Source organism: Dermacentor silvarum, chromosome 2, assembly GCF_013339745.2.
Source record: "Dermacentor silvarum isolate Dsil-2018 chromosome 2, BIME_Dsil_1.4, whole genome shotgun sequence".
In the NCBI taxonomy this organism is placed as follows: Eukaryota; Metazoa; Arthropoda; class Arachnida; order Ixodida; family Ixodidae; genus Dermacentor; species Dermacentor silvarum.
The window spans coordinates 240,975,671-240,990,876 of record NC_051155.1 but is presented as its reverse complement, the minus strand read 5'-3'; the positions used below and the strand labels follow the sequence as shown (position 1 = coordinate 240,990,876).

Here is a 15,206-nt window from a genome sequence, read left to right as displayed (position 1 = left end):
CCGACCATCTTTCATTCCAGAGTGGGAACAGTGTGCCGAGTACACTCACAATACCGTGACTTTTGGTATGCCACGTGAACAAATGTGTTTTAAAATCAAGACATAAAATGTTACCCACACGAACACCTCCAGCCAGAACCAGTGCCACGGCCAGCTTGACAAGGTACAGGCCGTACACTTGAGGACATACACTGGCCAGGATGAGGTCTCTTCCAACGAGTGGGCAATCCTTGTGCTCGTCCCAGAATTCTCTGAACTCTTTCTTCTGCACGAAACAAAAGAACATGCATTGCAGTGGAGCCCTCTTATAACAAGCCTGGCTGTCAGGTGGGACCTGTTCACTAGATCAAAGTTTCTACAAAAAATTTATCGGTTGATTCACAAAAATTCATGGAGAACAACTTTATCAGAAGAAGAGACTCAAGCTTCACATCGGGTGGACCTCATGTGTGAGCTGTCGAATGACACCTACCACTTCTGCAGTGACATCCTGTGAAGCATACTGTTCCTCGGCAACTTCCACGTTGTGCGCATGAAAGAAAAAGTTGACGTCAGGGCGCTGCCCACGGATGAACTTGTGTTGGCGTGCAGAGAGAATGCCACTGCGCAAAAGAGATTCATTCAAGTTATGACTCCTACAGGTGCAGATTAATTTTATCTGTACAAAATTCGTCATTAGCATGTTTCTTCTATCTTCAGCATCGTTAAGTATGAATGTACAGCAGAATAGCTGAATTAAAATTAGAATTTTTCATCGCGCTTCGTCATGTGCACAGATGTGGGCTACAGGTTTGAACTCACAGAAACGCATCAGGTATGAAAACGCATTTGACTATTTTGATTGGAAAGTGCCGTGCCACTTGAGGAATCGGCCTGATGTTATGAATTCTCTACGCAAAACAAAAGAAAAAGAACTGCGCGAGTCATCAGACGTATGAGAGGTAGATTTGCCTGAACGCTGTGTTTTCACTTGCCACATTAGGCATAGAAATATCCATTTGTTTGTCATTATTCCTGGCTGGATCCTTTTCTCAACAGATGCATATCATTACTCTTAAAAAAAATAAAGGGCAGAACCCACTATATGACCATGCACTGGTACAATGAACGAACAGACATTTATGAAGCAAATATTCTCTCCAGGATACTCTACACATATGATAATCAATCAGAAGTATGTTAAGACATATACAACACATTTTAACTCTTTCCTTACTGGGCCTAGAAATACTATCAATCATTTTGATTGGCAGATTTCCGAGACACTCTTAAACATTGCCGTCAGAATGCTTCCACGAGCAACTCCATGTACCATACGAAATGAAGACTGCACGTTACCTTATGATTAAATTTAGCCATTTTCAGAATACTATTGGTGAGTTTTGAAATATAAAACTTCAACAGGAGGTATCACTGAATCTGGCCTTCAGTACTACGAGCACTTCCGCAATCACACAATACAAAATTGTCACTTCGGTCGATTCAGGTGCATAACTTTTAAATGACAGCAGCAGTGAAAATCTGGGAGCTTCTCTCGAGATGTCCGATTTTTCGCTCCGACAATTGCTGCAACAAAGCCTCAAACATCAGCACATGCTCAGGAGAGCATGTTGTTTTGCATACTGTGTTTGAATATTATAAAGTGCAACTTTATTTTTTCCCACAATAAGTTGCTTTTATCTATTTGCGATTCGACAGCGTATGTAACACATATTATGAGAAATCCTTCCCGTTGTATGGAGTTTTCCCTCACACAAAAGCATGCAGTCGATTTCGGACCAGTCTTTCACAGAACCTTGACTAGCAGTCTGATCTCTTCTTTTTGGAACATATCCTGCGCAAATACATACTTTTATTTATTAATGTACAATACTGTGCAACATTGTAAATTACTGTATAACAAATTACAAATTCAGTCAAATGACTACTATATGTATAAAGAAGTGCTTGGGGCCTCCGAAATAATTAGTTATACAGGTTACTTTGTTGTAAATGTTTCACAACTCACAACAGAACCAAGACATAATTATTCCTTCGTTATAAAGGTCATTTCGTTGTAGAGGTGTTTCTTTGTAGAGGTGCTCGACTGTAGTGCACAAAGCTACAAGAAGGCTCCAGCTACAGTTCAAGGAGCATGACAGCCAGCTTTCCTACAGAGAAAAGCTAATCGAGCATGATAATTGAGTACAAAGAGGATTGTGGATCTCCTCAACATGGCAATCATCACTTCAAGAGCCTAAATATGCAGAAAAATAAAGAAACCATATGCTTGCTGCAAGGAGCCAATACGAACACTCCCTGTACAATAAGTTCATTCATAATCAAATTTGTGAATCCATGGCTTTCCCACATAGCATGCCAGCAAATCTGCACAATATTTTTTTACCTGGTCCAACTTGGAAAAGTTGGAAACCAGGAGTATGACAAATATTTTGTATATTTCAGGTTTTCTTTGCTCTCAGTACTTTTAGCGACAATCGAAAATTATTTTTTTTTATTCGTGGCTCTTTACATAGTTTTTTTGAAATTTCCGTAAGAATTCTCAAGAACTCTGAGCAATTATTCCTGCTTTTTATTTTTCCAGCTGCGATTTTCTCTGATACTAAGTCCTTTATTGGCTTGAAACAAGCACCGCAAGGTTTCTGGAATGATATTTTAACAGTCCATGCTGACGTAATATTGTGAGCTTTTAGTGTCCTTTAAAGCCCACAGCTAAGAGCAAGCTAATTAATTTGACTTTATTTGTAGATTCTTTGAAATTCTACTCAACTACTGTGTTTCTTTTTTTAAGACTACATGAACAATAACATCCATGCGTTTGCGTATAATAGCGTTTTTATTGCCCAGTGTAAATTAACTTCTACTATATTCAACAGAATGATGAATTGGGCTAGTTGGTGTACATTCATTGTTTTCTTTCGAGAGGATCTGAGAGGATCTGTTGATTTCATTCCCCACTTTGTTCCCACAGTCGCAATGCATCATTGTATTCATTTGAATATACGATACGATCTGACAATAAACCAGTTGGTAGTTTGCACTTTTTTGTGTCAGTTTGTGTGCTGGTTCCTACTCAGTGTTCCTCTTGTCCCCATTAATGTGTGTCGTACATAGTGCAAGAACAATGAAATTTCACTGTGTTACTTAATGCAGGTACATATGAGCCACTCCTTCTGGTAAGCTTTATTTTTTGTATTGTTGATATTTACATTTTTTTTAGACTTAGCATGTTTGTGTGTTTGTGGCACGCATGTGCGTGTTATGTGGGCAAAAAGGCATCCTGAGTTTTTAAACTGTGTCCTGGGGTAGCTGGCTCTAACATTACATTACCGTCTGTCTGCAGTTATTGAACAACAAACAAATAAGAGTTACAGTTGCATTACAGCTTCTTAGTTACAATTATAACAATCTTATTTTTCCTCTTGGACAAAAAAATTATCCCTCACATCATATTTGTGCAAATACAGTACTTCTAATGCAATGACTACAGATATACACATGGCATAACTGCTTGTGATGGCAGGACTAACCTGACAACCACTTCCTGTCCAGGCTTGCAGCATCCAACAAGGTCATCTTCAAGGACAACCCAAATGCTTCCAGGAACATTGCGAAGAACAAGGTTGTTGGCTTTCTCCTGAATCAACACTTCCTGGTAGTCACTGCACTTGGACAAGTCTGTTTCTGTGTGAGAGCAGCAGAAAGAACACGGAAAAGCGAAGTCAAGAACACAAATACTGTGTTCCAAACATGAAAGGCTAAACATTGGAAGCAGCTGTCCTGGCTCTTTTATGCAAATCTTCTGATTAAAAGAACATTTTCTTGCAACAGTGCTGCAACATTGTTCTAGAGAGGTTGCTGTCGTCCTCAATGGATGCAACTAAAGTTAATGACAATAGACAGGTCTGCTCCTGATCCCAGAACTGGCCAACGAAGGTCACTTGCAACCAGACTTGTGTGTAACACTAAAAAAATGAAGTAAAATTAGGTTACTTAGTGCCAAACAATTTAGGTAACTAAACAGAGTATAAATTAACAAATTCCAGCAAGTATTTGGGTAATGTACTGAATACCATAAATTTAATTCATTATTTGAAATATAATTCCAAAGTCCAAATAACCTTATAAGGTTAGAAAAACATTGCCAAGTTCCACCAAGAAAACCCCAAAATTTCAAGGAAATACTTAAATATATGTGTGACTTGGTGGGAAGCACACATCACATCCTGTGTCAGCAGTTGATAGTCACGGCATAAACACCCACTGCTGGTGTGTTGTTGCTTATTGTGGTAAAAATGTTTTGCCTCATTCTGTGCCTATCACGGTCAAAGGTTCCGCATCAGTTCTACAATTTTCACTTTTGTGCCGTCATGGCTGCCTGCCGCCTTTCAGCCTCCTCGTTGCAACAACCTCCAATGACATCATACATTCTATCACCATGCTGCACCGTTGTCTCAAACACCTGCAAGCTGTTCTATTCTCAGCTTCTGTTGTCACTTTCATGTGCCGCTCTCACTACAGGGCCCTGCAGTGCATATCTCGCTATGACTTCGACTCTCACTTAATTACTTTTAATTGCATGAGGCACTCATCACAACTATGCATCAAAATGAATGAAGGGAGTCCACTGTGTGTATGCTAACTTGCAGCTCATTAACCCAGTTCCTCAGTCTGCAGCAATTGTTTACAAACTGCACAGATTTGTGCCTTATGAACAAGCTCGCTAGGCAATTATGTTTTTCAGTAATTATACCTGTGTCTGTCATAATCACCCAGCTCAATTCTGAAAGCTCTAAGTCTAATCATATTGTGAACTATATCTGAGCCAAGTTTCAGCTTGCTACTGAACTCCTCTGCTTGTAGCAACTGTTTGAAACCTTATAGCAAGTTGTGGACACTACATACAGCAGAGAAGCATGCTGACACAGAAAATATGATGCGAAACTTACTGCAAGTGCCAATCAGAAAATCAATTATTAAGGCTATTAATTAAACACTTATATATCTCATTAGTCAGTCGACCTTGAGAAAAAACACGTAGGCGGCACGAAAGGTAAAGAAAGGCTATGAACCCTCGACCTTTCGTGGGAGTCGAACCCACGACTATTTGTAGGAGTCAACAAACCCATGACCTTTGGTGTTAATGAAGGCGAAGTTAATTCAGGCACAGTTAATTAAGATAAAGTTAAGGCACTTGAACCCATGACCATTGATGGGAGTCGAACCCAAGACTTCTGGTGCGAGTCGCAGTCATCACAGTTGGTGGTAATTAAGGTGAAGTTAATTAAGGCACAGGTAATTAAGATAAAGTTAAGGCACTTGAACCCATGACCATTGATGGGAGTCGAACGCAAGACTTCTGGTGCGAGTTGCACTCATCACAGTTGGTGGTAATTAAGGTGAAGTTAATTAAGGTACAGGTAATTAAGATAGAGTCAATTAAGGCACTCAAACCCACGACCTTTGGTAGGAGTCGAACCTAAGACCTTTGGAATTAAGAGGGATGACTACACGACTCAGTCTAAGCGAATTAAGGGGGATGTGAACATCACGTGTCCGTCTTTAATGCATCAGCACTTGGGCTTTCGCCTTCAAGCCGTCTTAGGGATAACATAAGAGACCATGTGAATTTTTGGTTCACATGAAAGGTTGATTATCAAAATAAGTATCTGACCTTAAGACAATATTGTATTTCGAAGTACGCTATGAATATCTTGAAAAATGTGTACAAGACATTAGGGCAAGCATTGTTAGAGTAATTTATACTAACCCTTCAAAGCATTAGCATGCATTATTTTGTTTTTTGCTGGAGCTTGTTTCCACTAGATTATCACTGTCAACAAATTGTTACTCAGTGTAACATGTACCTACAGTATCCAAAATTTCCTCAACATTCTCGCCAATTCTATAGCAAATGTGTCTGGTCAGATTGCACGCACATCGCAAATAGAGTTGTACATTCTCGTATATATACAAGCACCACTGATTATTCTGCAATATACGACGAGACATGTATAAATAGCAGATGAACTCAACCCGCGGGATTAGATTCAAACCTGTGGATTAGATTAGTAAACAAAGAATGCGCAAATGCTTTGCTTTAATATTGTAGGCATGCACATTTCCTGTCAGCACTGTTCTCAGTTGGTATTGCTGTAGAGTACACAGACAGATGCACAACAGATGCTATATGACAACAAGGAGTGCCCTTTGTTACACTGAGGTACCGCATAGGACATTAGCACCAATCACAAAAAATAAGGATTACTGATTGTTATTACAGAGAGAGAGAAAAGTTTAATGATACGAAACGCAGAGAGGTCGGCCTGAGGTACATTCCTCTAGCCAGCTACTCTGTGCTGGGGGAAGGGGAAGAGGGAAAGAAAGAGGGAAGAAAGAGGCACATGATGGATGACGATGACAAGAGAAGGAGGATGTAAAACATATAGCAAGCAATTTGGCCTGCTCATAGCCTACAGCCCAGGCCCGTACTTAGTCAAGTAATGCCTGGATGGCCTTAAAACTCAATTTAACGCCTGGCCAAGGGCCTAAAGTAAAATCCTCCGACAATGGTGGGCTTTCAAGGCGCATAAGGTCATTGCTCAACTTTTGTCACTCTTCCACGTACTGAGGGAAGTCACACAGCACATGACCTATAGTCTCATTCCCATTGCACAGCTCACAGTCTGGAGACTCGGTGCATCGCATGAGGTGCACATACCCACACGCAAACGCTACTCCCAGCCTTAGTCTGTGCAGAAGACTCGCACAGCTGCGTTGAATTTTTGGTGGTAGGCTAAATTTCATGGTAGGGTCTAATCTTTGGAGTCATCTGTGGCAATTATTCAGATTGGCCCAGTGGTTTTCCGTCACTTTCCAGATGACTCTTGAGAGAAGGCAGTTGGCGACCACTCTGGAAAAAGGAATTGCAAGCAGTGACTCAGGTTCTTCGAGTGCTTTGTTCGCTTCGGCATCGGCCTGTTCGTTGCCGTGTACACCACAGTGACTCGGAATCCATTGAAATGTAATGTGGTGGCCGTTCTCTTCTACTAGAGTGTATAGCTCGGCAGTTTGAAGAGCCAACACTCGGTAAGAGCTTCCTTTCATTACAACTCTAGTAGCTGTAGAGCAGATTTTGCATCAGTGAAGACTGTCCATACTTGAGGAGACTGTCCCAAAATATAGTTAACTGCCTCTCTGATTGCCACTAGTTCCGTAGATGTTGGTGTCGTCTTGTTACGCAGACGAAATGGTCGAATGGCTCGATGCGCAGGTAAGACGAAAGCAGCACCAGACGCATACGACAAGACTGATCCGTCTGTATACACATTCAACGAGGACCCATATTATTTCTACATATATTCAAGTGTTAGATGTCTGAGGCCCATGGAAGGTATTCGCGATTTTTTAGAAATTCTGGGAATAGAGAGATATACCCGTACTTTGGACATTACCTATGGGGCATACGTGGAAGATCATCAGGGGCAAAGTATGATGGTATGGCGGATTCTTGGCATTTAATGGCTGTGGAAAAAGTGGAGTCCGGCCATATGTCGGGAAGTGTCGAAATGTCGATAAGGGGTGGTGTCAGTGACGGCACAACAGCTGCAGGAATACTCAAAGAGGTTCGCATTGTAGATAGACAGGTAAAGGGGCGACGCGAGCATCCTCAATTGTACCATAAGCTCATGTGCAACGTGAACCCCTAGACATGTTCTCAGCATCTGTGCCTGGACACTTTCCAGCGTACGCAAACATGATGGGCTCATACTTGATAAAACTGGCAGGCTATACCGAATGTTGCCGACATAGAGAGCCTGGTACAACCGGAGTAGCGAATGCTCAGATGGGCCCCACTTCATACCGGCCAGACAGCAAAAAACTCAAGCAAGTCCACTTAATGTTTTCTTTAACATTGCCACATGCTTCGACCATGAAACACCGCAGTCAATGACAACGCCGAGGTATCTGTGGTGGGTCACATATGGGATGATATTTTCATTGATAATAATCGGATACGGACACAGAAGCTTCCGTGTGAACGCTATCGCAGTGCACTTATCTGTGGCCAGTTGCAGTCCTTGGCATTGCCCGTACTGAGAGGCTAAAGAAACAGCTCACTGCAATCTTACACAAATTTGCGGTCGCATGATTTTGGATGCCCATATGCATATATCATCGGCGTAGGTGCTGATGCGTACTGTATGATGTGATGCGTACTTCCGCAAGGCCAATAAGGGCAACATTGAAAGGGGTCAGGCTGAGCACTCCTCCTTGAGGCACTCCACAGACTACAACGTGTCTTTGCGTTTCGATATCAATCATGGACATGAAGACTGTGCGACCATCTAGGTAATTTACAATCCACATGTAGAGACGGCCGCCAATGCCAAATTTACTGAGGGCATCAGGAATGGCTTCATGCAGCACATTGTCATAGGCACCTTTTAGGTCTAAGAAAACTGCTCCTACAAGTCGGCGCCTCCCTCCTTTTCTTCGTGTTTGATCGTGGGCACAAGATCAATGACCCCATCTATAGCAGACCGTCCACATCTAAATCCGTTCATCATTTCAGGATAAAGCTCATTCTTTTCCATGAACCATTCCAATCTAGTGAGCACCATCCATTCCATCACCTTACCGACACAGCTAGCTAAAGCTACTGGCCGGTAAGATGACATTTCGTAAGGCGCTTTTCCTGGCTTTAGGAGGGCCACCAAACGGCTCGTTTTCCACTGCTTCGGGATTGTACTGGACAACCACGTGGCGTTATAGTACGACAGCAAGACTTTCCGACCTTCCACGCCAAGGTGGCACAGAGAAGTATATGAAATACCGTCAGGTCCAGGTGCAGAGGATCGTCTCAAAGCAGCACGAAGACCAGGTACTATCTTACTACTGACAGCTACTGACAGCGTCACATGGACAAGGGAACAATGAATTCATGTATTGGAGGTGGGCAAGGTACAATGAAAGAGGCAGCTACTGCTAGGGTCACTGCTATTGGTGGGTTTCCTCAAGTATGCCTTATCACCCATTTCTTTCTTAGTCTCTTAGCTTAAAAATCATACTCTGCAGTGCCTTACCTCTACCTTTTTTTCATCAATCTTATTTATCTTTTAACCAACATCAATGTAGACTCACAGCTTACAAAGTCAAACTTCATTATAACAAAGTTGCATCCAACACGAAAATGCCCTCGCTATATGGTAGTATTTGCTATGAGCATACATTCGTTACACACTGATATCATGTGAGACACATTTTAAGATTCACTTTTGTTATATCCGATAATTTGTTATATCCATGTTCATAACATCAAGATTCAACTGTATATAAAATGAGACTGCTAGAAATTCCCCACTCAGGTAAGCATCCAAAAATGTATATTTTTAATATCTTTCATTTTTTTTTAAACTGCAGTGCTTAAACGTTTAATAGTAAGGATTAGTGAAGGCCGGAGAAACAGTCCTGCTTGTCTGACCCAAGCAATTAGTGCGGTTTGGTCTTTCCTCATCTTCACCAAATAGTGCAAGAAGCCCAGCTTTGAAATGGTATAACAAGTAGATCAGTTACCTTGAATCAGCTTCCTTGCACTTTAAGTAATCCTTCTACAGCCACCATGATAGAGAAGATTAGGTGCGCAACTTAGAATTATTTTCGGCATGTAGCACATGCACATATATAATCGTCACATGTACTTCTTCACCTCAAGGTTTCATTGACAAGCTAGTTTGTCTTCCTGTTATAGGAAAGCACAAGAGTCTGCTCTGCATTGGTGAAGAATTTTGGCTGTGCAAAGACGCTGCCTTAGAGTAAGTTCAGCAAAAATTGTTTAATACACACAATTACCCATGCTAGTACTGATATGCAAAGCTGCCATGATGAGGCAGAAAGCTGTGCTAGTTGGTTGGTTGACTTACGCATTGTATCTACAGCATTAAAGATGAAGCCACATGAAATACAAGGGCCAGTGAGACAGGTGAGCACTCGCCCTGTAAATATTGTCACCCAAGTTCTCAGGAATATGATAAAATTTCTCAAGGAATGCTCCATGTGGCATTTACAATGCTCAAATGCAAGCAACCAAAGTTGGCGAGTCCAACCGGCTAGCAAATGAAGATGGTTCATACCCTTTGAGGAAGGCACAAACTTGAAGCCACGACAACCAATTGGATTTGGGCAAGTGGTAGGCTTGGTCAGCGTGCAGAACATTACTAATTCAGCCTTGACGGTGAAGGAGTAGCCACATGTAGTGCACACGTAGTCCCTCGAATGTTCCAATACCTTCATTCCTTTTATTCTCAAAACAGTTCCTGTGGGAAAGCAAATGAGGAATAAAATATAGCATAAATAATGGCTGCAGTTAATGCTTTTTATTGCTGCCCTCTCCACGAGTGAATGCCAATAACACTGTTGTACACCTCATAAAACAGAAGGAATGTCATTGTGCTAAAAAAGGAAGTAATAGATTAAGTGTTGCACAGAAGAAAGACTGATGGGCAAACTTCCTTAATGGGGGGTGTTAAACATCCACAAAAGCCCCTTTATCTCAAGTAACAATTAACATATAGCTGCCCAGTGTGTCATGATATGATATCAAAAACAGGCACTGCAGCATGCGGCACTGCACCATGCTGTTGCTCGGAGTCGTCTTAAATATTGCACTACAGATGGCAGACAATGTCTGTCTTTATTCTATAACAAAAAGAAAATTCCACCATACTATAATAGCTGAGCTTTTCAGTTAAAAGCAAATTAATCGCTTAAGCATATCGAATTTTTCGACAGTCCAGTCCAGTCCATGATTAACTTAAAACAAACTGTGCACAGCACTAACATGTGAGCACGGGAGCATGTGGTAGAGGGTGCAGGACATTACCAGTTATGGCCTGAAATCTTGAGACTTGCTTGCATTTGGGCAGTGTGGCTGTTTGAATGAATTGAGGGAGATTTACAAGTCGAAGATGGACATTCTCTTTCAAATTCTGAAAAAGCAGTAAAATATAACCAGTAAGGCAGAGTAAACGTTTAACTTGTTGCACCTGCTGAGCGAATTTCTGTAAGGCTGGAAAGAAAAAAGAGTTTTATCAAGTCGTATATCAAAGGGAGAATTAACATCACAGAATAATGTAAAACAATTCTACTGCTGGTTTGAGAGTCAACTGCGCAGCTTGAAGCAGCTAAGCAAGCCCCTTCCTTACAGGTATAATATACAGCTTCAAAGTTTATAGAACAGCAATTAGAGCAAGCCACTTTTACATGCTGTATGGATGATATTCTGACAGCAAGTCGTGATTAATGAAAATGAGAGTAAACCAGTTGCACCCATTCTAGTTTCATGAACAAAAAATTAGTCAACATTAATGCTAATGTTAAATTAGTCGCATTAATGTTGATGATAGTCAGCATTAATACGATTAGCATTAAAACAATGTAGCAGCACACCATATTGACACCACAGAAACGCGTTATGTACGAGGCGTGCATGCAGCCGGGTTCCTCTTTCGTGCTTCCCACTGAACACACTGCACCATCTCGCGGCACTCTGCAATGTTTGCGCATGGCACATGTGTGTATATATATTCAGACAGGATTGCCTCAGTATAAATGATGTGGGATCGATTCCCTCCAGCACCAACAAAATGTTTAATGATTTTTTTTTTGTCATTGAAGAGCAGCACATACCGAGTGACCCAAGTTGGTCCGACGGTTGGCTCTGAACCCTGTTTCCTCAGCACAGCAACTCAATGCTGTACCCATTAAACCATGGACTATCCAGTGATACAAGTTGGTAGGAAAACAGTTAGATAGTTCCCTGAAAGTGTGTGAAGTTCCAAAGAGTGCTAATCGCATTAATAATTTGTTATACATACATGAATGTACAATTCTTTTTAGCCTTCTTTGGTAACTCGACCCACTTTTCAGTTTGCATCTGAGCTCTTTCATCCAGTGACCAAAGTTGTCTACTAAGCTTAACCACTAGGTTAAGCTAGCTCGCTGGCTGCTGCCATGCCGAGCACACAACATGGCTCACTGGGTGCGAGGCCAATTAGAGAACTTGCTGCTGGCTGCTGTCTGGCCTAGTAGACAACTTGCATCAGTGGGTATGTGCCCCAACAGACAACTCTATTGTATGTGCCTATTCCTGGCCAATCTCCCAGAATGGATGTGCCAAGGTGACACGAGGGGTATGTAGCCTTAAAATATATTAAAGTGATAAAGCCCCACCCACAACAGACAGAGCGCGGCCACTTAATTATGATGATGATGGTGACCTTAATGAAGAGCCATTGTAACGAAGTTACAGCCAGGACACTAGCAGTACTATAGAGTTTCACCTAGGGTGCAGTGATTACAAGATACACTGTGTCGTGGTATCATTTGGCATTGTGGTTGGCAGCAAGACTGCCACTTCGTGTCGCTGCGGTGGCAATACAGTGTGTCGCTACATTGCTTTAATGCTAATCACCTTAATGTCGACATTCATCTTCGGATGGGTTCAACCAGAATTTTTTAGAATGCATATTTATTACATAAGGAACATAAGGAAGGCAAAGGGAAAATGGTGCATAAGCAGGCAATCCAACCAGTTTCTTTTTACATGCAGGAGGTGGAAACAATGTATGCAGTACAGGCAAAGTCACAGCATAGTGACCATAACATGGAAATGAGGATACTGAGCAGTTTTGCTTTACAGCATGAAAAAAATAAAGCACATTCTTGCAATGACAAAAATAGACTAAGCTACTTGGAAATGCGCTGTTTGCCACTCTCTTGGGTATTCTCAAAAAGTATATCTATACCTCTGATTCATTTTGCCTTTTCCTTGAAAGCCCATCATGCATATCCAGCCACATCATAATCATTTTGTTTCACGTGCATGTTTTGTAGGCCACACTCAAACAACTCATCCATGCTGCGTTGGGCCACTCGTCCTTAACATAGTATTCCCAATGAAGTCGATTCCACATATCTGAGCCTTCAGGTAATTAACCTTTCATGAAGTGTTGTCATGCAATAACGTCTGTCTCGCTTTTTGTTATCTATGCCAGCTGTTTGTAGATTTTCATTTTTTCACTGTATCCTGCGTATAATTGATAGTCGCTTTATTTGATCTGATTTTTACTTTTCTCGCTGTTCTCGATTAAGCTATGTTTCTCTTTGTTTATGCCCTATTGTCTTTACATTATTTAACCCCTACCCTATCCCTTACAGAATGATCGTTCCAGAGCCCGTAAAGTTCGCATAAATAAGTAAATAAATAAACAAAAGACTGGCGCACCCAGGTGAAAGTGTTCATTCGGTCCGATCGAGTGGACTACTTAATTGCTCGATCGCAACTAAAACCACCAGAAACTAAAAATAAACCGGCTGCAGAGCTGAGAAATGGACAATAAACCAGTTTTACTGTTCAGTTATCTTTACCTAGTAAATGTAAAAGATAACACGTAAAGTGACGTGTAGGCAATAAACACACGTGCAATAAATATGAAGAAAAGTAACCAAACCATATGTGATTACAGAGTGTGCCCACATATGTGAGTAAATATGCTATTAAGAGAAAGGAAGAGATAGAGCAAAGGAAACCTCACGTATTTGTCTCCAACAGAGCATTCGTCCAGAGCATCTCTCAATGCCAAAGCCACAGATGTGTTCATGGAATCAAGGGTTTTCAGAGGGTAGTAGAGGAGAGATTCTCCGAACTCCACGCTGGCATCAAAGAGTGTAGTCCCACTAAAAGAAAATAAGCATTAGATTGTGTATACATCGAAGATGGTGCCATACCCGAACACAATGATAAATATATGGGAGTGGATATTGTCACATGCCAACGCGCGCAAGACTCGTTCATGCTTGCACCGGCCCAACAACACTACAGCAATACAGGTGGTAATGATATGGAAGAATTGAAATGATGGTGGAATAATATCCCAATATTGTCTTACTTGACTCGTAGGCAATAATGTCGCCTGTCATCGTCAGATGCCAGAATGGCCTCAAGATCATGCTTATGATTTTCCAGCAGAAACGTCTTCAATAAACCTGCATAAAAGATTGGCGATTATTCTTTTAACTTAGGGATGACAACAACATCCTACCTTCGATGCGGTTCATGTACGACGACGTTAAGGTCAGCGATTAAAATTAAAAACTTTGCGAACTGAGTGTCTGCCGTCTGCTAGATTGGTACGGACAACGCGCGCTCGTTGTTTAGAAGTGTAGTTCGAGTCGTAGCCGCTACAAGCCGTTCTAGCAGTTCTGATTCCGGGTTTGTTGGTTTCGGTTACGGTTTTGTTGGTGAACCGAACCTGTCTACGAGAGCTGTGTCTGGAAGGAAAAGATGGTAGCGTAAACCACAAAAAAAAAAAAGAAAAAAAAAAGAATGTGTTTTTTTTTTTCTTTTTAGGTTTTAGTGCCACAAAATTATATACAGCTTGAGGAGCAAGGCAGCAACGGTTAAGTGTGGACGATAAGAGTAAACAGAGGCTGTTTATTCGTGGTTACAAGTCGTCTCAGCTGTCGTCGATGTGTTAAATGCGAAGCATTTCTTGGCGAACATTTGCTACTTTGACAGTATCTATCTCTCTATCTAGCCGCCTACGACTTTGTGCTCTCATGGTCGTTTCATTAACTTCGTATATACAAAAATTGGCATACTATGACAAGAGTATATGACGAACATAAATGATATGCCATGACATGCGTGTCATGTAGGTCATGAAACAGCCGCCTACATCTTGGTGCTCCCATGGTCCTTTCGTTAACTTGGTAGGTACCAAAATTGGCATAGTATGACAGGAGTGTATGACAAACTTAAGTGATAGGTCATGTCATGACATACGTGTCATGTACGTGCGTAGGCCATGACAATGATGCAGCGAAAAAGATTACCACTCAAAAACCACTGAAACGGGTTCCGACGTGGGTACTAAGTGAAGGAAACACTAAAGGATAATGGTAGAAATCTTAGTCATGAGCATGACTCAGCAAAAATGACAATGACTCGCGAAAAAAAATTAACACTCAGAAACCACTAGAATGGGTTCAGATGTCGGCACTAAGCGAAAAAAACACTAAAGGATTGTGGTAGAAGTCATAGTCGTGACCATGACTCAGCAAAAATGAGAAGGACTCAGCGAAAAAAGATTAACACTCAAAAACCACTGGAATGGGTTCGGACGTGGGCACTAAGTGAAGAAAAC

General features: G+C 41.4%; 1 protein-coding gene across 1 annotated transcript in view; it reads right to left on the bottom strand.

Annotated features, from left to right (window-relative positions):
• Positions 1-14,229, bottom strand: part of LOC119442978 (DNA helicase MCM9-like) — a 55,327-nt gene extending 41,098 nt beyond the window's left edge. The window contains exons 1-8 of the mRNA XM_037708076.2: positions 14,103-14,229; positions 13,950-14,046; positions 13,596-13,737; positions 10,883-10,988; positions 10,134-10,316; positions 3,531-3,684; positions 473-602; positions 119-265 (exon numbers count right to left, since the gene is read on the bottom strand). Coding sequence (XP_037564004.1) covers positions 119-265; positions 473-602; positions 3,531-3,684; positions 10,134-10,316; positions 10,883-10,988; positions 13,596-13,737; positions 13,950-14,046; positions 14,103-14,118 — 975 coding nt within the window. The 5' untranslated portion in view covers positions 14,119-14,229. The remainder of the gene's footprint in view (positions 1-118; positions 266-472; positions 603-3,530; positions 3,685-10,133; positions 10,317-10,882; positions 10,989-13,595; positions 13,738-13,949; positions 14,047-14,102) is intronic.
• Between the last annotated feature and the right edge of the window lie 977 nt (positions 14,230-15,206).